Below are 21,186 nucleotides of genomic sequence, written 5' to 3'. Positions count from 1 at the left end.
GAATGCCAGGCGGGCGGAATGGGGCAAGCCAAACAACCTTATAACTGAACATTGCGTGACTTTAAATGAGTATGTTCTCTAATAGATCAGCAACCTAATAATGAAACAATGTTAACTGGGACGACTTTAAGTGTGGAGTTGCTGTATTTGTATTATTGTAGCACTGAGGATGCTTTGTTATCACCGAGCAGGACCCCATTGTGCTGGGCGTATGACAGTCTCCCTGGGAAAACTGCAATTATAAAATACAGATGATTAAGTCCTCCCTTCTAGCCAATCCCTTGGCTGGAAACTGCTCTCTCTAGTTGTCTCCCCTTCAGGATCTTAGTAGGACAGAAACTGCTCCTATAAATGCAAATGTGAGGCAGGAAGTAAAAATATAAAAATAATACATAAAATATATAACAATAAAATAAAATACAAAATGATGGTGTCTAAATTAGCCGTTACCATTCCAGAGAGGAATCTTGGAGTCATTTTGGATAGTCCTCTGAAAACACCCACTCAATGTGCAGCCAAAAAAGTCCACAGAATGTTGGGAATCATTAAGAAAGGGATAGATAATAGGACAGAAAATATCCTATTGCGTCTATATATAAATCTATGGTACACCCATATCTTGAATACTGCATGCAGATGTGATCACCCCATCTCAAAAGAGAGATACTGGAATTGGAAAAGGTTCAGAAAAGGGCAACAAAAATTATTAGGAGTATATAACAGCTTCCGTCTGAGGAGAGATTAATAAGATTGTGACTTTTCAGCTTGGAAAAGAGATGACTACGGGGGGTGGGGATACGATAGAGGTCTATAAAATCATGATTGGTGTGGAGAAAGTAAATAAGGAAGTGTTATTTACTCCTTCTCATAACACAAGTACTAGAGGTCACCAAATGAAATTAATAGGCAGTAGGTTTAAAACAAACAAAAGGAAGTCTTTCTTCACACAATGCACAAGTCAACCTGTGGAACTCCTTGCCAGAGGATGTTGTGAAGGCCAAGACTATAACAGAGTTCAAAAAAGAACTAGATAAATTCATGGAAGATAGGTCTATTAATGGCAGGGATGGTGAACCTAGCCTCTGATTGTCAGAAGCTGGGAATGGGCAACAGAGAATGGATCACTTGATGATTACCTGTTCTGTTCATTCCCTCCGGGGCACCTGGCATTGGCCACTGTCTGAAGACAGGACACTGGGCTAGATGGACCTTTGGTCTGACTCAGTGTGGCCATTCTTAGGTCTTACGAAGTACCACTCCCTGTGCTTGTACTGCACAAATTCAATATTCTCCTGTTATTTCGTTGCCCATGCCAAGTGTGAATTGTGATGAGTGTGAAATGTAAATTGCTTTATGTAGATAATATGAACTAGAACACTGAATCCTATCTTTCATCTGGGCAGGCGACAGCAATCCTTCACCTCCTGGGAATTGATAAAATTTGCATGTGGATGGCTGTGGATAACGAAGAAATCTCTATGGCTGTTTGCAATCTCCTACAAGTCATTACAGACTCCTTATCAGGGGAGGGAGAGAAGGAGCAACATGGGAAAGAAGCAGCTCTGGTGCTGGGTAATTAATTCTATGTAACCACTGAATGATGGCAGAGATGTGAAGAGATTTAGGGTTCCCATTGCACTGAACAGTAGATCCACCCACAGGCAACTAAAAGCAGAATTTGCAAACACCAAGGCCAGGGGTCTAGGCCACATAGTATCCAGCAACAAACACTGTTAAAAACACCTTTATTCAGAAGACCTGTAGGCCCCAGAACCATAATTAGCATGCACAACGATAATGCTTTTCAGTACGTGTATGAAATTGACACGTTGGCTAGGACACAGCCCCATGTATGTTCTAATGAAATAACCATTCATAAGTAGTATTCAGTAGGGTAATCAGCCTTCAAAGTGCCCTTTCTTTTAACCGGCTGCTGCCTTGTCTTTTGTGCAGACACGAAGAAGGATTTGAAGATGATCACAGTGCACCTGCTGGACATGCTGGTCAGTAAGAAGGTGTCTGGGCAAGGTCGGGACCAGGCTCTCAACCTGCTCAGCAAGAACATACCAAGAAAGGATCTGAAAATCCACGACAACTCTAGAACCATCTTCGTCATTGACAGTGGTGAATGCCCTTTCCCCCCACCTAGACTTGAATGTTTGTTATGTGCAGCAAAACTTCCCAAGCCGTCCTCTCTTCGGGACACTTAAAATCATCCCCATCTAGAAAAGTAATCTGATGTGGTGAGACGCCAAACTCTGGATATTATTCAAACAGGAAGAACTTATTGTGGGGTTTTTTTTAAATCCTGTTTTGGGGGAGGGGGGGTTGAGGTGGGCTCCACTGAAACACTTCAACCCTAACACCTTCTTTTAACGAAGACTTATGGAAATTTAATCCAGAATCTCCTCTAACATTTCAAAGCCCCTCTTCCTCATTGCAAGGCCTTCATATCACTAATATCAGCAGGTTTTGGGTCTCTTTAAATAAAGCACAGATCCCGTTGATGAACAAGTACTGTGAAAAAGACAATATTATCTTGCCCATAATGTTATGACTGCTGTTTAACAGCTCAATTCTGCAAACTTTGTTGTCATGGGTAGTCTTTACTTCCATCAGTAAATCAATTGCTTACGTGTTTGTCTAAGGGTTAACAAGATTGTATTAAGTTAATTTACAGGCCAGATGTCAGAAAATATTGCAATCTGTACAGTTTGGTGCAGGAGAATGTCTGCTGCACAGTCCATAAATTTGATACATGCCTGTCCTCTCTAAAAGCCCTATTAATTCTGTGTCCCAGGTCTAAAAAAGATCTTGAAAGTCGTAGGCCAGGTTCCCGAGCTTCCCAATTGCCTGCCCTTAACGGAGAACACCCGGATGATCACTTCCATTCTCCTGAATAAGCTGTATGATGACCTGCGATGTGATCCCGAGCGAGACAACTTCAGAGAGATCTGTGAAGAGTACATCAAGTGAGTTAGGGTGGGGACAGACACCCAGAAAAGCAAAATAGAGCTCAAGGACCTGGGATTGGATCAGATGCTGTGTAATGCTTTCAGATTCTTAGCAGTAGGGACTAGGCCAAAATAAAATGTGCCCTATGTCTTATTCTTCCACTGTAGTTAAAAAGCTCTTTGCAGGCTAGAGCTCTTCAAGGGAGGAGGCAACCAGAAAAGCTCTATGTAGGGAGGGTGCAGTCATGCCTCCCCCTCTGGCTCGCAGGGAGGCCGCACCGCCTCAGTACGTCACCAGGTGTAGCGTCCCGGCCTTTGTAACAGGGTTAATTCCCCATGGTCAAGAGGCCCTAGTCAGGGTAGAGCCGATAAACACTCTATAGCGCTAACCCTTAGGCAGGGGAGCGCTGGGAAAACAGGCAGGGAGGCCGCCACCCCAGGGGTGGGATGGCAGGGGAACGCAGGCCCGCCCGACTCCACTGGCTTCCAACCCAGGGCCCTACCAGTAATGGGATGTCCCACCGCTGGGTCAGCGGGGATCTTCCCGCAACACGCCAACCGGCTGTTAAGCCACAACACCATCAACTAAACCTCTGGGCTACTTCTTACCCAAGTTCCAGATCCGGCTCCATGGTCTCCAGTTCCTCAGGTTTGTCAGGGTATTCGGCCTCCAGCTCCAGGCCACCACCTGGCTCGGCGGCAGCAAGCAGGACACATCTGTCTCCTTCCCTGGCTCGGCCTCTACTGGGCTAGGGCCTCCGCCTTTTGTACTTCCTGCCCCGCCTCTCAACTTCCCGTGGGAGGGCTGGGCCTGGCCAGACTCCGCCCAACTGGGTGGAGAAAGTGGTCCCTCCCCCTCTGGCTCAAAGGGAGGCCACACTGTCTCACGACACACTGAAGGGTTCAACAGATTGATAATGGAAACTCTGAGCCTCTCCTCTTCAGGCTGCCGTTAAAATCTAGCCTGCAAGCCACGGCACAAGTCATCCGTGGCTGAATGCAGGCCCGCTTCCGAGTGACGTAATCCGCATCTTGCACTTACATAGTGCTTTTCACCCATACCTCTGCAAGCACTTGAATGGTGGCTTAGCATTTTTAATCCACAGATGGATAAACGGAGATACAGGGAGGTGAAGTGCCTCACTAAGGGTCACACAAGTCAAGGGTAGAGCTGGGAATAGAAACCGGGGCTGACTCCCGGTCTGGTGCTTTCCTCCGCTGGGCCACAGTGTAAGTTTCTGTTCTGTTCTGAGTGAACCTGTGTCCATGTTATCCAAATAACACAGTCTGGCAGTTGGTGCAAAGAAAAGGACTCCCTTTATCTTTTTGGGTAAAGAAGTTAGAGGGTATTCTATCGCCATAGTTCAGAGGAGGTTCCTCTACTCATGGATGGGGTATTGTGGGAAAACTCACATGGCATTTTCCCGCAACTGTTCCTATCTTGTGGATAAAAATAAGGGGATGTTCAGAGTTGGTCGCTGTGATAAAAGGTGCTGGACTACACCCCAGTTTGGAAATGGAGCCATGTTTGATAGAGGATGGGGGCCACAACGCGTGGCCCTCAAGGAAAGAGACTGGTAATGCACCAGAGGCTCTGGCAATAACACTGCAGTCTCCCCCTCTAATCCCGCCCCCTGCTAATTTTTTTTCTGCCGCCCCCTATAGGAGCAAGGTTGATCCTCAGGACATGGATAAGACTCTCCACGCCATCCAGACAGTGTCTGGGATCATGCAAGGGCCTTTCGACTTGGGCAACAAGTTGCTGGGCATGACGGGTGTCATGGAGATGATGGTGGCTTTGTGTGGCTCGGAGAGAGAGATCGACCAGCTGGTGGCTGTGGAGGCCCTCATCCATGCCTCCACCAAGCTGAGCCGGGCCACCTTCATCATCACCAACGGAGTGACGCTGCTGAAGGAAGTCTACAAGAAGACCAAGAATGAGAAGATCAAAATTCGAGCTCTTGTGGTGAGTTTTCAGTCCTCAGCCTGCTCTGCTACCTGCCAACACTTTATCATCCTGTCCTAGGAAGAGCTCTACCTCTGTACCCATTCCAGGGGATGGATTCAATCTAGGTTGGCAATGCTGCAAAGGTCCGCTGCTCAGCCAGGGTACTATCTGGAAGAGCTTGCACTAGCGTTCCTCCTCGAAAGAGTTTGGGGAAGGAGGAAGACATGGCAGCTTGCAGGTCTCAGCAGAGAACAAACTTTGTAATGCAACAAGACTCCTTGTGTCGGCCATCTTGGCTTCCTCTCCATGAGGCAGTGGAATAGCAGTGACTGCTAGATAAAGCTGAACCGCTGTGTCAAGTTTCTTTTAAGGCTTGTGCGTGGGGACTAAAGTCTTTTCATTCATATAATGGACAGTGAATGGAGGCCGGGCTTCAAAAATATAAATGGAAAACCTGCTTAAAGCAATACAGAACTTTGTTTGCTGTAATCTGTATCAGTTTATGTGGAAGACAGTTCCTTACCTTTCTCTTAAATTTCAGCTAGACTTGAGGCTGGCGCTGAGAATGTTACATATTCCTGTACCTAGCTACATGGTCTCCTTTCAATCTCTCTAAGGGTCTTTGCAAGCTGGGATCAGCCGGAGGCACCGACTATGGCCTGAGACAATTTGCTGAGGGATCCACAGAAAAGCTGGCAAAACAGTGTCGAAAGTAAGCAAAACTGAAAGGTGCTCTTGGGATTCTTCACCTGTTACTTGTGTTCCACTCCTTTCTTTCCAGAATATTTTTCAATACCAGCTCTACTGGGGAGGTCCTCAGATACATAGTACTTTCCCTCAGTTGACTAAAAAGTTGTCTAACACTGAGACACTGATAACATCTAGATGATACTGAACAGAGGTTCCTAGCATTTCAGGAAACCTTTAGGAATCCATGTCTAGAACTCTTATACCCCATTTTCTGTTTCCCCGCCCCTACTTCACCATTGTTAGCAACCAAATCCATCTGGTTCCTCTCTCACTCTCCAGCTAAGAAACCAAAGAAGATAACCCTATTGCCTAAAAGGTATAATATATTAAAGGTCTCTCTTATAAAATGCATAAGTACATCCCCACCCCCAGATTCCCGAGGCGAACTTTGTATCCAAAGATAACTTTCACCATTAGGATCCATGGTTTCCTGAGTCTGCTGCATGGTGTCTAAAGATGCTGGTAAAAATAAAGCACAGTTCCCCAGCACCCCTTTGGGGTTTTGCCTCTTCCTGTCCTGTAAATCTGTTCTCATCATTCAGGTAAAATGATGGAGCCTTTGTCTCATTCAGGTGGCTGTGCAACAGCAGCATTGACATCCGCACCAGGAAGTGGGCTGTGGAAGGTCTGGCATACCTAACCCTGGATGCAGACGTGAAAGATGACTTTGTGGAAGATAAGCCAGCCCTGCAAGCCATGTTTGAATTAGCGAAGGTACTGTCTCCTCTCCACAGCCCCTTGCCACGCTAAAATAATCCCCTGTCTTCTGCCTCCAGCCTTGCAAACATTGCATGGGTTGATAATCTTGATGGGCAATCTTGAAGGTGACAAAGTGGTGGTGGGGGGGGCGGTGTTACCATCATTCATGAAATGATATGATGCCTCTTAATGTCCCACCAGGCTGGTGAGTCATCCACCAGCTGAACGGTACCTTCCTTCGGAGTGCTCAGTGTGTTACTTACCTCTTGCAGCATTGCCTATAAGTAACTATACATCCTTAACATGGTGATAATGAAGTGCAAAGACGTCAAGTAACTTGCCCAAAGCTGCACTATAAAACCCAGGACAGAATCCTAAACAGAGTCCTAAACCCCATACTCTTCTCCAGCCGCTACACCACACTACCAGTGGTCCCCTCAACATCCCAATCCAGTTTAATGTTTCCATTTACTGTGTAGACGAGTGACAAGACTATCCTGTACTCTGTGGCTTCCACGCTGGTGAACTGTACCAACAGTTACGATGTCAAAGAGCTGGTCCCAGAGCTCGTGCAGCTGGCACAGTTTTCCAAACAGCATGTGCCCGAGGAGCACCCCAAGGTAGGTTGTTTGCACCCAGGACTGCCGATCCCCTACATCTTCTCCTCAGATGGTGGGGATTCCAGAACCGCCACAACGATCCTTCTGAGAAGTGCTGTGTCCCCAGCTGCTTCATGGGAAGGCTTAGCTGTGGGCTCCACAGAGTAATGTTGCCCATCTCCTGCAGTTCAGGTTTTTACATGTTGAGCTGCACATCCTGGGGACTAAAGGAAGATACAGAATATTTAAAGTTTAAGCAGTGCTTTCTTTCATTATACAGATGCCTCGAGGCCCCAAAATGAGACTGGGACCCCCATTGTGCTAGGTGCTGTACATCCATAAAGTCAGTTCTTGTCCTGAAGAATTTACAAGCTAAACACGTAAAACAAAGGGCAGGGGGAAACTGAGGCACAGGGAAGCAATTTGCCCAAGGTCATGAGGCAGGTCAGTGGGACTAGCAACAAGGTCTCCTGAGTCCCAGTCCATTAGACTCATCCTGCCTGCCTACCTGAGGAGACAGGATCTAACCAGGCAGCAAGCCGGGGTGTGAATGTCCAGCACAGCAGCTTGCCCCCGCAGTAACGCCCTGTGTGCACACTGGTGCTGGTCACTAAAAGCTCCAGCGTGAGCAGTCATGTACCTCAGTTTGAAACAGGGAGTAGTTACTGCTTACCGCAGAACTCTTAGTGCGCCATGCCAGCGCCCAGACGGGGCCAAGCTGTGCAGTCCGGCTTTCTCCGCAGTGCAGACATGGCCTAAGTATGTGACTGTATATGCAGCCATCACCCCTTCGATTAGAGACTCCACCCCGCTCATGGGATCCCTGCTCATTCTTTTCTAATGCCCCTTTCAGGACAAGAAGGACTTTGTTTTGAAGCGAGTGAAACGGCTGCTGCAAGCTGGCGTCATTTCTGCCCTGGCCTGTATGGTGAAGGCTGATAGTGCCATCTTAACGGACCAGACCAAGGAGCTGCTAGCCAGGTATACCTGCCTCATGCAAACACACACTGAGGCCAGAAGCGGCATATCTAGCACTGAGGCTGCATAGGGCAGCTGTTTGGGTAATCACTATAGGTGATCTTACACGAGAAAACCTTCACTTAAAACCTAACGCGGGGGCCCCACTGCATTTTACAGCTCAGTTTCAAGCCCAAGTGGCTTAAACTTCCAAGTCACAGAAGAAACTGGTTTGGTTGCAAATGTATTAACCACTGAGCCACATTAAAGCTCGTCATGCAAAGCGCAATTTACATTATGTCAAAAGAAAACTGCGCGTTGTGGATTCACACCAATGAGCTCTGCTAATAAAAGCTAAAGGTGGCAGCAGAGGAAAATGAGTTTTTACAAACATCTAAACGTTGGTCCTGAGACTAACTGACCGTCTATCACTAGGCTGCAGTTTGGATTGCTGATCTGACAAAACTTTAGACAAATCTAATGGAACAGGGAGGAATGGAAGAGGATCAAAGATGTTACAGTTCTCTAATTTAGGGTGTTGTTGCACTGTATTAAAACTTCGGTCTCACTGGGGAATATACCTGCTGGATGTAGTACTATTCACTGAACATCAGCCGCTTGCATCATAACAGAGTGAACAGGTGGGATGTAGTCTCTTTGCAGATCGGTTTAACTGAGCAATGCTGGGTTTTTTGCAGGGTATTCCTTGCCTTGTGTGAGGATCCCAAGGACCGTGGTACCATTGTAGCTCAAGGTGGTGGAAAGGTAACTGGTGATCATTACACCTTTAGAATATTCTGAAACAGATGTTCACAGTTAGCAATGTCCAGCCGCTCCAAGCCATCCGGGGGGAACTGTCCTCATTTAACACGAGCCATGGGGTGCCTAAACTAATTATACGTACTGTTAATGATCTAAAACCTTAACCCCTTGAAAAAAGGGAAAGTGGACAGCCTGGTTATGGTTTTTAACTTGAGCATGCAGGAAAACTAAATTCTCCTTGGAGGGCTTGCACATGTCTGTTCCACTGTAGGTGTCTGGGTGCCCCAGTGCACAGTTGTCAGAGAGTTTTTCCCTTACAGTGCTGCTCTTGAAACTCCTAATGAAGCCACCGCTCTACCCACTCCGCATCACTGCCGCGTCACGCACAGAATTGCGGCTGCCTCCTCCACCCCAGTCTTCAGGCCCCTCTCCTGATGGCCTGGAGGCTTTGTAGTAAACTTTGGCGGAGGAGCCCGGCTCTAGAGAAGTCCAGGATATGCTGCTGAATAATAGGAAACCACCAACTCATCAGTTGCCAGGAGCTGTAGCTTGCCTTATGCTATCGCAAAAGCATAAATACAAGGACTTACTCTGTAAAAGAAAACGGGTGAAAGGATCAAATAAAAGGAACCAGTTACATGGCTGTGTCTAGAGTCATAGCATTGTAGGGAACTACGTGTACTGGAGTTTGGTCCAAACTGAAAGGGATTTTCCCTGTTCTTGCTTCTATTCAGCACATGCTGACCTTAAAACATCAAGGACTGGCAATTAGCACTATCAGAATACACCTAAGGGCTATATCAGCATTGTGCCCACATGTGGAGAACCGTTCTCTCCATTCCAGCCCGATGGCTGTAAGATTTTTAAAGGGATTGGACAGACTGTTCCTGCAGGTACAGAGCCCTATTCCACCATGGAGCCTCAGTCTAGTCTTAACAAAGCTGATGAGTCCCCCCGCCACCTTGAGCCTATAGTGACTTGCTCTCTTGCACCTTTAGATGAAGGAAGGTAGCGTTTTTTGTTACGTCATTATGTCAGCCAGGAGAGTGGGGGAGTTGAGGGCTCTAGTACCTGATCCTCCATATGTGGATTTCTATGCAGACCAAGTCTACCTTTGTCCTCACCCAAGTTTTCTTACAAAAGTGGTCTCCACTTTTCATATTAACTAAGCAATTTTCTTACCGACCTTCTTCCCAAAACTTCATGGTAACAAAGGGAAGGAGAGACGACATGCTTTGGATGTTAGAGCTTTAGCATTTTATCTGGGATGGACTAAACCTTTCAGGTCTTCCTCTCAACTGTTCACTGCATTTGCGGACAGAATGAAGGGCAGTCCTGTTTCCATGCAAAGGATTTCATCGTGGATATGCAGTTGTATTCAACTGTGTAACCAGCTGGCTACCATGAAGCCACCAAATAGAGTTCAGTCATTCAACTAGGTCCCAGTGACCTCTCCGGCTTTTCTGGCTAGCACGCTCATATTGAATGCTTGCAAAGCGGCAACTGGTCGTCCTGTCATGCACCAGCACGTAGCAAGAGGCAATCTCTCAACAATCTAGAGACAATGCTAAATTTGGATGAGTGGTCTCCCAGTCCCTGTTCAAACAGACTCCAAGCCCACCTCCAGAGGGGACTGCCCGTGAGTCACCTACAGTGGAATGGACACGTGCAGTCACTCGAAAAACTGTAACTGTTGTTCAAGATGGGTGGCACGTGTCCATTTCACAACCCGCCCTCCTCCCCTTCTGGGTCTTTCTGGTAGGAAGGAACTGTGGGGGTTCGGGGCAGCTCAGCCCTTTATGCCTGTGTGCGAGGCAGCAGAGGGCACTCAGGCTGCCCCAACAGGTAACACTGGAGTGCACAAACACCTACAGTGGAATGCACGTGTGCAACACAACTTGACAAACAAAGTTATGGAAAGGTTAGTAACTGTTGTTTTTTACAAGACCAGCCTTCTCCCCAGTATTTGAAATATATACATCCATACCCTCCCCAAACAAACAGCCGGGATCCAGGATTCAAATATCTGCCCTACCTAGCTGCCTTGTTGAGTGCACTCCAAGCAGATTTGCTGAATGAGATGGCGCTTTCGTTTTCTTGCATCCTCTTAAGAGATGACGTTTCCTAAAGCGATGCTTGCTGGGATCCAATCACAGGTTGAGCACGTTAGCATTTATAGCTGTGCTATAAACGCCAAAAAGTAGCGCCTCGACCAGGCACATCAGTAATGATTTCCTCTAATATCTGCTGGCTCTTGCATCAACCAGGAATCCTGTTCTACTGCGCAAGAGAAGTTGTCATTTGGGCTGCTGTAACGCTGACCCTTCAGTCATGCCCCATGCATGCCACCAGTCAAGCAATGATGATAGTTGATAGCAACTGAAATAGGCTGTGGGCTCGTGTGTGGGTATTTGACAACACAGAAGCATGAGATCCAATGTGCTCTACAACTCCGAATTTTATTTGTCCACTAAATTTGGACAAAACTTGACTCTTCCAGAGACTTTTCTGTAATAAGCGCAAGTAAAATAAAGACAATACTGTAAATCTTTTCATAAGCCTACATTCTTTGCTGTCTGTAATAGGCCCTGATACCTCTGGCACTAGAAGGCACAGACGTCGGCAAAGTGAAGGCTTCTCATGCTCTAGCCAAAATTGCTGCCATTTCCAATCCAGACATAGCATTCCCAGGAGAGAGGGTAAGTAAATGCAATTTTCCCTTGAGGCATTTTTGTGATAAACCAATGGAAACGCACAGAGATCCAGAAAGATCCAAAGAGTGACACTCCAGTATTCCCTACTTTTAGGTGTATGAGGTGGTCCGGCCGCTGGTCAGCTTGTTGAATACAGAGAGAGACGGGCTGCAGAATTATGAGGCTCTATTAGGTCTCACTAACTTGTCAGGAAGAAGTGACAAACTCAGGTAAGTTACAATGGTTTTGTCACCTTTTCCCCATACTGCCACTTCATCAGATCATAGACTATCAGGATTGGAAGGGACCTCAGGAGGTCATCTAGTTCAACCCCCTGCTCAAAGCAGGACCAATCCCCAATTTTTGCCCCAGGTCCCTAAATGGCCCCCTCAAGGATTGAACTCACAACCCTGTGTTTAGCAGGCCAATGCTCAAACCACTGATAAAGCCAACTCTCCTTTCACGGTGTGTCAGAATCGCTCCGGAAATGGCCCACACAGACCAATGACTTGGTGGTTGGTTATTAAAGTGTTTGAAGATTTTTTCCCCCCCCCATTAAAATTTTTAACCTTCATCCAAAAAAAATGTCAAGGAAATTTGAGTTTTTGTTGGAAAGCTAAAAATTTGTTTTTCTATGAAAACTGAAAAATATGAAGATATTTTTTTAAAGAGTTAAACTACTCAGAGCCACTCTTCATGTGAAACTCTCTGTGATGTTTTCTCACCCAACTCTAGTCAGTTCCATCCCAGGAGCTGGATTCCTACTGGGGAACAATGCTACCATTAAGTAGTAACATGAGACCAGCGGAGGGGAATTCTGTTTAATGTCTCACTCTAATTCTCATGGCATGTTTTGTCAATATACCTGGGTTATCCACCACTTCAAATAGTCTTTCTCAGTTTAACAATCCCACGAGCCATCCAATCTCCAGGGAACGTTTTTAAACAGCTGTAGATCTTTGCAGCTCTTGGTCACCAGTGGCCAAAATTTCTAGCCCTCTGACACTCAGTGGTGGTCTGTTGTATTAATACAGATGGAATAAGTGAGCCCAAAGAATCAAAGATGTTAGCTTGACCCTGTCACTGTCCAATGTTAAACAGTTTGATATACCGAGACGTCAGCTTGCTTAGTACCATGACACGCACATCAGTAAATATTCTTTTAACCTGTTATTAAAGATATACAAAAGAAATAAAAGCAGTTAAAGCATTTGAAATGGAAAGTATTAAATAAGAGATTCATTTTAACACCATCCCTTGTTCCCTTTCTCTTTAACTGAAGAGAGTTTTTAAGGAGAAGGAAAAAAAACAAACTTGTTTGACAGCCTTGAAGATGTTTGCAGTGTTGTAGCCATGCTGGTCCCAGGGTATTGGTGAGACGAGATGGATGAGATAATAAGATACTGCCTCACCCACCTTGTGTCTCTCTTTAGGGTGGTAATAACGGTCCTGTGCCAGTGGGGAAGAGAAGAAGTTAGTTGAGAAGGGCTGGAAATCCTGCTGCTGTTAAAGTCCGGTCCGACTTCCTTTAAGACTAAACAAGACAGACACACACCCCAGGGGGAAGAGAAAAGAGCAGAACAGATAGAAAATGCAGCTTCTATCTCTGGTGTCGGCTCTCACTTGCAACTTCCCTGCTGGAGAAACACAGGCCCGGCTCAGTGTCTGATCAGCCACTCCAGGACCTATATCAGCATTGGGCTATTTAGGGCATTGCTTTTAGCTGCCTTTTTCTGGTCACAGGCTTACAGCAGTGCAACAAAATATGCAGTCTTGGCCAGACAAGCCAGACTCTTATTAAGCAGAAGGCAAAAGGAGAGGGATAGGAAAGAGAAGAAATTAGGTGGGGAAGGAAAAAATCTTTGGGGGGGAGGACGGGGAATAACAATGTGTCACAACCCAGGGGGTGCTTGGGCCCCGTGGAGGTGGTGGTGTCATCTGGCACCTTCTCTCTGACCAGGACATCTTTCAGGATCAGGATGAAGAAGATCTGGGGTCCCAGGAGACAGTGGGGTTGGCAACAATGATGGGGATGCTCTCCCCTTCCACAAGGCTGGTTAGCTGGCTGAGGGGTAGCTCCGTCCATCCATCTTGGCTAATTTTCTCCCAAAAGTCTTTTCTTTTGTTAAGAGGGAGTGGCTGGCGGAATAGCCGCCCCCTCGTTATTTTGTTCACCAATTAGGCCCAATTTTCGACACACCAATTTTGGTTTATTGATTTCTGAGCTCCCACGTTTCTCGCTGACCAGGCATGATCTTAACACCCTCCTTGAGTTATAGCAGGGGGCCTTTAGGTTTGCACTAATCTCGTTTTTGTCTCCCTTTCGCACTTTTTCCTGTCAACGTTTATTGTTACGGATGATTGTGGCACTATATGAACTTTCTCACAGTTGAGCTCAAAATTAAGGTAAACGTTTAGGCCCAATGATCATAACAGGTCTCATCGCCCTCCTGCTACCCCAAACTTTTGTTTTTGTGGTTGAATTTATTTCGAGGAGGAACGAAGGAGAAGTCTAAAGTACTGGTCCTTTAAAATTAGGGGAGGAGCAAGAACATGGAGACATACTTGCAAATCTGAAGGAAAGTCTGGGACAGTGGAACACAAGTGTATCCATACTGCGTCACTTAAGGGTGTGTTTGCATGATGCATAGCTGCTTGGAATAGAACAGGTTGAAAAACAAAGGTCCTTAAAAGAAACTAAGCTATCTGTAGATCAGGTTTCTGTCCTTGCAAACTGATGTGGCGAGTACCTGCTCCCCTTCTGAATGCACTTTCGTGGTCCACTGGCAAAGTTCAGGGGCAAAGAAATTCAATTTCTAAATAGGGCTTCTGATTTTAGGTTTTGGCCAATAAACCCCAATAAAATACCCCCACTACAAAAAGAATGAAAGTAATGTGTATCTAATAAACACTGGAAAAGATGACTATTTATGTTGACTTCACCTCTTTCCCAGTGCAGTTTATTTATATAGGTTCTGTTCCTGCTCCCTGCTTTGTATCTAAGGGCTCACCTACACAGAGCAGTAATGAGGACCACTGGGGTCTGATTTCTAAACCGCACTAAGGTGTTGTGCATTAATTGATCCCTGTAGACCCTGCTGGTGTGCACTAAAGGTTCCCTAGTGTGCTTTAACATTTGAAACGGTATTATGTTAAAGTGCACTGGTGAACACACGCAATCAGTGTTATACCAGGGGTTCAATAACAACGATACAAAGCTTAAACTAACATGTAAGTCATTTTTATACTTCAATTTTTATGATATGTAAGTCCTAGTTACTCAAAAATTTTGGGAAGCACTTGAAAAATATCTTCTCATTATCCAAGAGAGCCCAGAAAACCACTGATATTTGGACATCTACATAAAACTTAAATTACTAAAAATAAACCCTGAAAAAAAAAGCCTTAATTATAAGGAATACCCTACACTTCTCTCTCATCCTGAAGAGGCTGTCCTATCTCAGTGCCTGATCAATCAATCATTTTCCCTAATATTGGCTTGTCTTTACATTAGCTTGCTCATTTTACTGGGAAGATGAGCAATTGCTGAGGTCTACTGTTTGAATTTTATTCTTTCAATTTGAACTCACGCAGAACTTCAGGACAGTCTCTAAACAGCTACAGTAGTTACTTCTCCAGCTCTGCAAAAGGGACTTTGAACTCCACCCCTGGCTATCATGGAGCATTTTTCATCAAAGACACATTCCATCTCTAAACACAGGGTATTAACAAGGTGTTAAGTAATATAAAGAAAATGGAGTTCTGAATGTTTACCCAACAGCTAAAGATCATGAGATGTTACACTACTAGAACACTATGTAATCAAGATCAACCTTCCTGCATGATTGGCATTGAAATGACCTGAAAATTATTCCTGTTATAAGAAGGAAGGGGCAGATAAATTAAGAACTAGATAAATTCATGGAGGATAGGTCCACCAATGGCTATTAGCCAGGATGGACAGGGATGGTGACCCTAGCCTCTGTTTGCCAGAAGCTGGGAATGGACCACAGGGGATGGATCACTTGATGATGACCTGTTCTGGTCATTCCCTCTGGGGCACCTGGCACTGGCCACTGTTAGAAGACGGGATACTGGGCTAGATGGACCTTTGGTCTGACCCAGTGTGGCCGTTCTTATGAAGGGATGGCTGGAGGAATGACTGGTTTTTAAATTAGTGAGAAAAAGTGTCATGGCTTAGATGGCGAGAGCTTGTTTTTAAAGGCTTTCCCGGCCGCCTCCTGTCTGGGGGCTAATATTTCATGGCAAGCACATTGTAGCACGTGCTGTGACCATATCTTTCTGCTGCCCTTTAATTCAGGCTGAAGATAATCCGAGAGAAAGCCCTACCAGACATCGAGAACTACATGTTTGAGAACCATGACCAGCTCCGACAGGCAGCCACAGAGTGTATGTGCAACCTGGTTGTCAACAAAGAGGTAGCCGTTTTCGCTCCGCATGTAATTAGACGGTGGAACTCATTGCCACAGGATGGGGGAGGCCAGGAACTTGGAAAGATTCAAAGAAGGATTGGATCTTTGGATGGGTAACAAGAATATCTAGAGCTATAATAGTTAATGCCAAACAATGTTTTGGAAAGGATAATAAACCGTCCTGCATCGGGGCTTAAGCCAGCCTCTATTAGGGATTAAGCTGACACTCACTGGGGAACAGATTATCCCACATTTCCCCACTGTGGGGCTCCTTCCACTTTCCTCTGAAACATCTGGAGCTGGCCACTGTTTGAGACAGGATACTGGACTTCAATGGACCACCGGTCTGATGTAATTCCTAGATCAGGGGTGGCCAACTTGAGCCTGAGAAGGAGCCAGAATTTACCAACGTACATTGCCAAAGAGCCACAGTAACACGTCAGCAGCCCCCCATCAGCTCCCGCCCTGCTCCCAGCGCCTCCCACCCACTGGCAGCCCCGCCAATCAGTGCCTCCCCCTTCCTCCCCCACCTCCCGATCAGCTGTTTCGTGGCATGCAGGAGGCTCTGGGGTGGGGAGAGGGAGGAGCGAGGGCATGGCAGGCTCAGGGGAGGGGGCGGGAAGGGGTGGAGTGGGGGCAGGGCCTGTGGCAGAGCAGGGGGAGCCAGGGGCAGAGCTGTGAGCCCCCCCCCAGCCCGTTGGAAAGTCAGCGCCTGTCGCTCCAGCCCCGGAGTCGGTGCCTGTACAGGGAGCCGCATGTTAACGTCTGAAGGGCCGCATGGGGCTCCGGAGCCCCAGGTTGGCCGCCCCTGGCCTAGATGCTTTAACACGCGTTTTCTATTACGTATTTATATCCGACGGTTTGTGAAACTGCTGCTCCAGTATGAATCCCATAAGCCTGGCAACTCGCTCCCCATTTTTGCCTTTCATTCTGTTGAGGTTCAAGAGCGCTTTGTGGCCGATGGAAATGACCGTCTCAAGCTGGTCGTGTTACTGTGTGGTGAGGACGACGTGAAGGTCCAGAATGCAGCGGCAGGAGCCCTGGCCATGCTGACAGCAGCACACAAGAAGCTCTGCCATAAAATGACCCAAGTGGTAAGAGGAAAAATCTGATGCCCAAAACACTAAACAGTCTCAACAAATGCTCAAAGGCAGCCTAGGAATGTTGTAAAATTCTGATCAAAGGATTTTAAAGAACTTCTACAGCGACAAATTTAAGTATTTATGTGAAATCCTAGGGAAAGCAAATATTTTGGCGTATAAAACCTTGCATGTTTAAGCTAACTGTCTAATTTAGTGACTTCCAACAGGGAGTGACCTACGACAGCTGATTTGAAACTTCCTGCCCCAGGTTCATCTCCTGTCATTTTTTCCAAGGACTAAAACAGCCTTTTTCACCTCTCTGGTTGGGGACTTGTGGTAGCAGGGTCTGTCCCTGTGCACTCCCATGTCCAAAACCTATGGTTGGTGTAACCCCCAAGATCATTACAGTCCAGCGTGGCAGGGTTCTGGGTTTATTTATCATGTCAGTGGCTAATTTTGATGCATGTTCATTTTTTCCCCATTTTTATTGTTTTCAATGTTCACTGCTGTAGGAAACTGTTGGGAGGTCAGACAATTAATACCAGTAGATGTTGAGATTCAAAAAGTTAAAGCTCTAATGTAGTGAAAACACAAATTGATGTAAGGCACTTTGATTTGTGTATTTTGACCTGTGATGTTGGCAAATCCTTAAGTTCTCAAGCAACGTTTCTCTTTGCCTAGCTGTATAGTTTGATTGCTAGCGATGGGAATATTTTTTCCATCTGTGTGTGTGCGGTGAAATCAATGTCTACCAGTGCTTACTGATGATCAAATTCTTCCAAGCCGACCTATAATGTATATAAGACAGGGTGGACCCACTGTACCTACAGTTCCTCCTCAACCAAGTTGTTGGTTTTGTAGTTAGCTTATTTTATTTTTATTTGTACTTGCTTTGCTGCACACAATTTGTATGTATTCTGGGGCTGCCCCTCCTCCTTTCGTGGGCTGGCGCCTCCTTGATGCGTGCACACACACCTGTCAAGGGCGTCTTTGTTTCCCAGAGGCTTTTTTCTCTTTTTCAAGGCTATGCCCCAAACCCTGGGTTTTAAACCCTGTCTGACTTTTGTAAAACTGGGATAACTCAACCCCTCTGAAGTATGGAAGTGAGACTAAATTCATTGGTATAGATGACGTGCTCAGCTGCAACAGTAAGGAATACCACAGTAAAGCCTATTAAAAAAAAAAATCACCCCCCCCCCCAGCCCCCCGTTTCAGCTAGCTTTACATTGTGATGGAACCATGCAAAACTCTGACCTCTGTATGGTGTCCACACAATAAAAACCAGAGTCCAAACCTTGGATTCAGGTTCCGTTACAAAGGTGGATACAGCCCGGCCAAAGACTGGGAGGGCAGGTGCCGCTGCAGATCTGGATGCAGGTAGCCCCAGAGCAGTTTGTGGAAGCCCTTCACTCAGCCAGCACAGCACCTGCCCTTACCATGCAAGGGCTAAGTATTCAGAAATTAACTGTGGAAAGGAACGTAGTGCTTGTTATGCGAACCGGTGGCAGTTCTCACTCCCAGACGACAACTTGTCTAGGAATTGAGACCAGTTTTCATGCACTGGAATCAACCTGTTTGCAGACTCTCCTTTTCCTAAATTGCTACTTTCACCCCCTTGAAAAGTGCCTTACCTAGAGGCAAACTACCTTGCACTTCAATGATTTCCTCTGCTGTAGAAAACCTTTTTTTAAATTCACAGCTTTTTCTTCCTTGCAGACAACCCAGTGGCTGGAAATCCTGCAGAGGCTCTGCTTGCATGAAAAGCTGGAGGTCCAGCACCGTGGGCTGGTGGTTGCTTACAACCTGATCAATGCAGACCAAGAGCTGGCCAAGAAACTGGTGGAGAGTGAGATGCTGGAGATCCTGACACTCGTTGGTAAACAGGCAGATGACTCCAAGAAACAGCATGTCATCAATGTGGCTCGTGAGTGTCTCGTGAAGTGCATGGACTATGGGCTGATCAAACCTTTCTCCCAGGCATGAGACCCCATGGCAATGGCAGCCTGTCGAGAGAAACCAAACAGAAGGGGAAGGCACATGGAAGGTCTACAAATCTACAGGATCCACAGAAGGAAATTCAGTTTAATTGCCAAGGCTTTGCTGAGCACAGGGTATACTCAAATTTATTTTTCCCCAGGCATAAAGATAAAGTAATTCCTAGACACTGCAACCTCTAGTGCCAGGATTCCATTGCTAGCCATGAACGCATCCGACTTCCACCATAAAAGAATCAATCCATGCAATGCAGCCAACTGCTGCTGGTTCAGGAAGTCTCAAAAGTTTAGGGCAAGATCGAGGTTCCAAGTAGACTTTCTTGATGGAAAAAATCATGTTTTATATTTCAGCAGTTCCAACTGCGGTTAGAAGAACAGAGGTGAAAGGCTGAATTGTCTCATGTCACATTCATAAAGGAGTTTGGTTTTTTGAAAATATTTGATGTTTGTATTACTGGAATGCAAATGTTTAGTGTGAGAATATTGGGTGGATTCTCCGTTAATAAATTCTGTACTTTGTTCTGTGTGAGTTCCTTCAATGTTGCATGATCTCTGTTTGTTTGTGAGTAGTGAGTAATTCGTGAGACCCTTTCTATGAAGTGCCTGTCAGTCGACCACTCTATCTACATAGCAGTGAATCTCAGAAATATGGCACAAAAACCAACTCTCACCTTGCAGAAAAACGTTTCAAAAATTGCCAGTTCTGTTCAGATGGATGTGCAGGGACATCACACAGCCCTGCAAAGGCAGTTAGGTTGCTCTGACATGACCATAATGTGCCAGTAGCACGAATATGACTGCGTGCAATTACGGTTTGCAGGAATATTCTCTCACTTTTCTCTATTGTGGCAAATTGCCGGCACTACTATGATGGGTCTCGCGCTTTCTGTTCTTGGGTGGGGGTTCAGGGCATCCTTTCTTGCCCCTGAACTGGGGTATTAACTGCCCCACTAGTCTCCTAGAGGAGGGGAGTGGAGAAGGAGGGACACAGGCCCGCCCTCTACGCCAGGTCCCAGCCCAGAGGCCCTAGGGATAGCGGTAAACCATTAGACCTAGTGGTTCCTTCCCCTGGGCTACTTCCGTCTCCTGCCCTTCAGCTTGTGGGACTTCCTACCCTCCCTCTGCACAAACCAGGTGTCCATTTACCTAGGGTCTTGGTCTTCTTAGCCCACTGCAGCACTTAAAATCAATCATAGAAGATCAGGGTTGGAAGGGACCTCAGAAGGTCATCTAGTCCAGCCCCCTGCTCAAAGCAGGACCAAGCCCCAATTTTTGCCCCAGATCCCTAAATGGCCCCCTCAAGGATTGAACTCACAACCCTAGGTTTAGCAGGCCAATGCTCCAACCACTGAGCTATCCCTCCCCCAACACACCTAAGGTAGTTTTATTTAATAAACAACTTTAAAGAGCCGGTCTTGTACATTTTTAATAGAATTCCAATCTCCATCCAAATGCAGATTGATACAAATCACAATAAAAAATTCTCCATTCTCTAACATGCCATAAATGTATTCAGATTCTTAATTTTTACTCTTTGTAAAGATCTAGAATTGTTTAAATTAGCATTTAAAGCTACAGCATTAGCAAAAAAAAAGGATCAAAGAGTGAAGGCTATTTTTGGTCGCAAAGGAACATGGTTTAATGGTTATACCAACCAATAAGAAATAACCTTTCTCTAGGAAAAATTACTTAAATATAAACATAAGAGAAGATTAAAATCAGTGATTTAAGTCAAGGGTTCCTACTTGCTGATTTAAGTAGTGATTAAAATTGGTGATTCCAACTATTTTGGTTTAGGCCCATCTACTCTGGTATCTAACTTCAGACATTCTGGGCCTGATTTCCAAAGTCGGTGAGAATGTAACGCCAATTATTTAGTCACTATAGCTGGATCTACACGGGGACTTAAGCACCGTGACGCCCACCGTGGCAACATCTAACTTAGGCACTAGAAAGTCGTAAGAACAACACTGCGATCCACAAAGATAAGCGCCTAGGCTCCCTGTACAATGAATGGGAAGAGACAGGTGCCTTCGACTGCGACCCACAAAAGGCAGCATGCTAGGTGGGCTAATGGGAGATGCCAACAAGACAGGTGTCTGCTAAGCCCGTCCTTTTCTCAGAGTGAGGCCCCGAAGTCCAGGCTGCAGGGAAGCCCTCATCTCTGCTGGCGATTCACAAATGGCAACCGCTGACCTGGAGACAAGCGGCTCAGACACATAAGGTGGCTCTCCACAGGAACCGGTTTGGTGCTTGTCTCACACCACAAAAAAAGCCGCAGGAAGTGGTGTCCACTTTATAACTTCTGGCCCAGT

The 21,186-nt window shown here is 46.0% G+C and overlaps 1 protein-coding gene across 1 annotated transcript in view; it reads left to right on the top strand.

Annotated features, from left to right (window-relative positions):
- Positions 1-18,956, top strand: part of UNC45B (unc-45 myosin chaperone B) — a 29,469-nt gene extending 10,513 nt beyond the window's left edge. The window contains exons 6-19 of the mRNA XM_077836472.1: positions 1,404-1,572; positions 1,954-2,124; positions 2,801-2,972; positions 4,620-4,920; positions 5,520-5,614; positions 6,225-6,366; positions 6,831-6,971; positions 7,804-7,931; positions 8,606-8,672; positions 11,255-11,368; positions 11,477-11,592; positions 15,684-15,801; positions 16,734-16,889; positions 18,594-18,956. Of these exons, the coding sequence (XP_077692598.1) occupies positions 1,404-1,572; positions 1,954-2,124; positions 2,801-2,972; positions 4,620-4,920; positions 5,520-5,614; positions 6,225-6,366; positions 6,831-6,971; positions 7,804-7,931; positions 8,606-8,672; positions 11,255-11,368; positions 11,477-11,592; positions 15,684-15,801; positions 16,734-16,889; positions 18,594-18,860 (2,157 nt within the window). The 3' untranslated portion in view covers positions 18,861-18,956. The remainder of the gene's footprint in view (positions 1-1,403; positions 1,573-1,953; positions 2,125-2,800; positions 2,973-4,619; positions 4,921-5,519; positions 5,615-6,224; positions 6,367-6,830; positions 6,972-7,803; positions 7,932-8,605; positions 8,673-11,254; positions 11,369-11,476; positions 11,593-15,683; positions 15,802-16,733; positions 16,890-18,593) is intronic.
- The last annotated feature ends 2,230 nt before the right edge of the window (positions 18,957-21,186 follow it).

This window comes from Eretmochelys imbricata, chromosome 17, assembly GCF_965152235.1.
Source record: "Eretmochelys imbricata isolate rEreImb1 chromosome 17, rEreImb1.hap1, whole genome shotgun sequence".
In the NCBI taxonomy this organism is placed as follows: domain Eukaryota; kingdom Metazoa; phylum Chordata; order Testudines; family Cheloniidae; genus Eretmochelys; species Eretmochelys imbricata.
The sequence above is the reverse complement of the archived record's forward strand: the minus strand, read 5'-3'. Positions and strand labels throughout refer to the sequence as shown.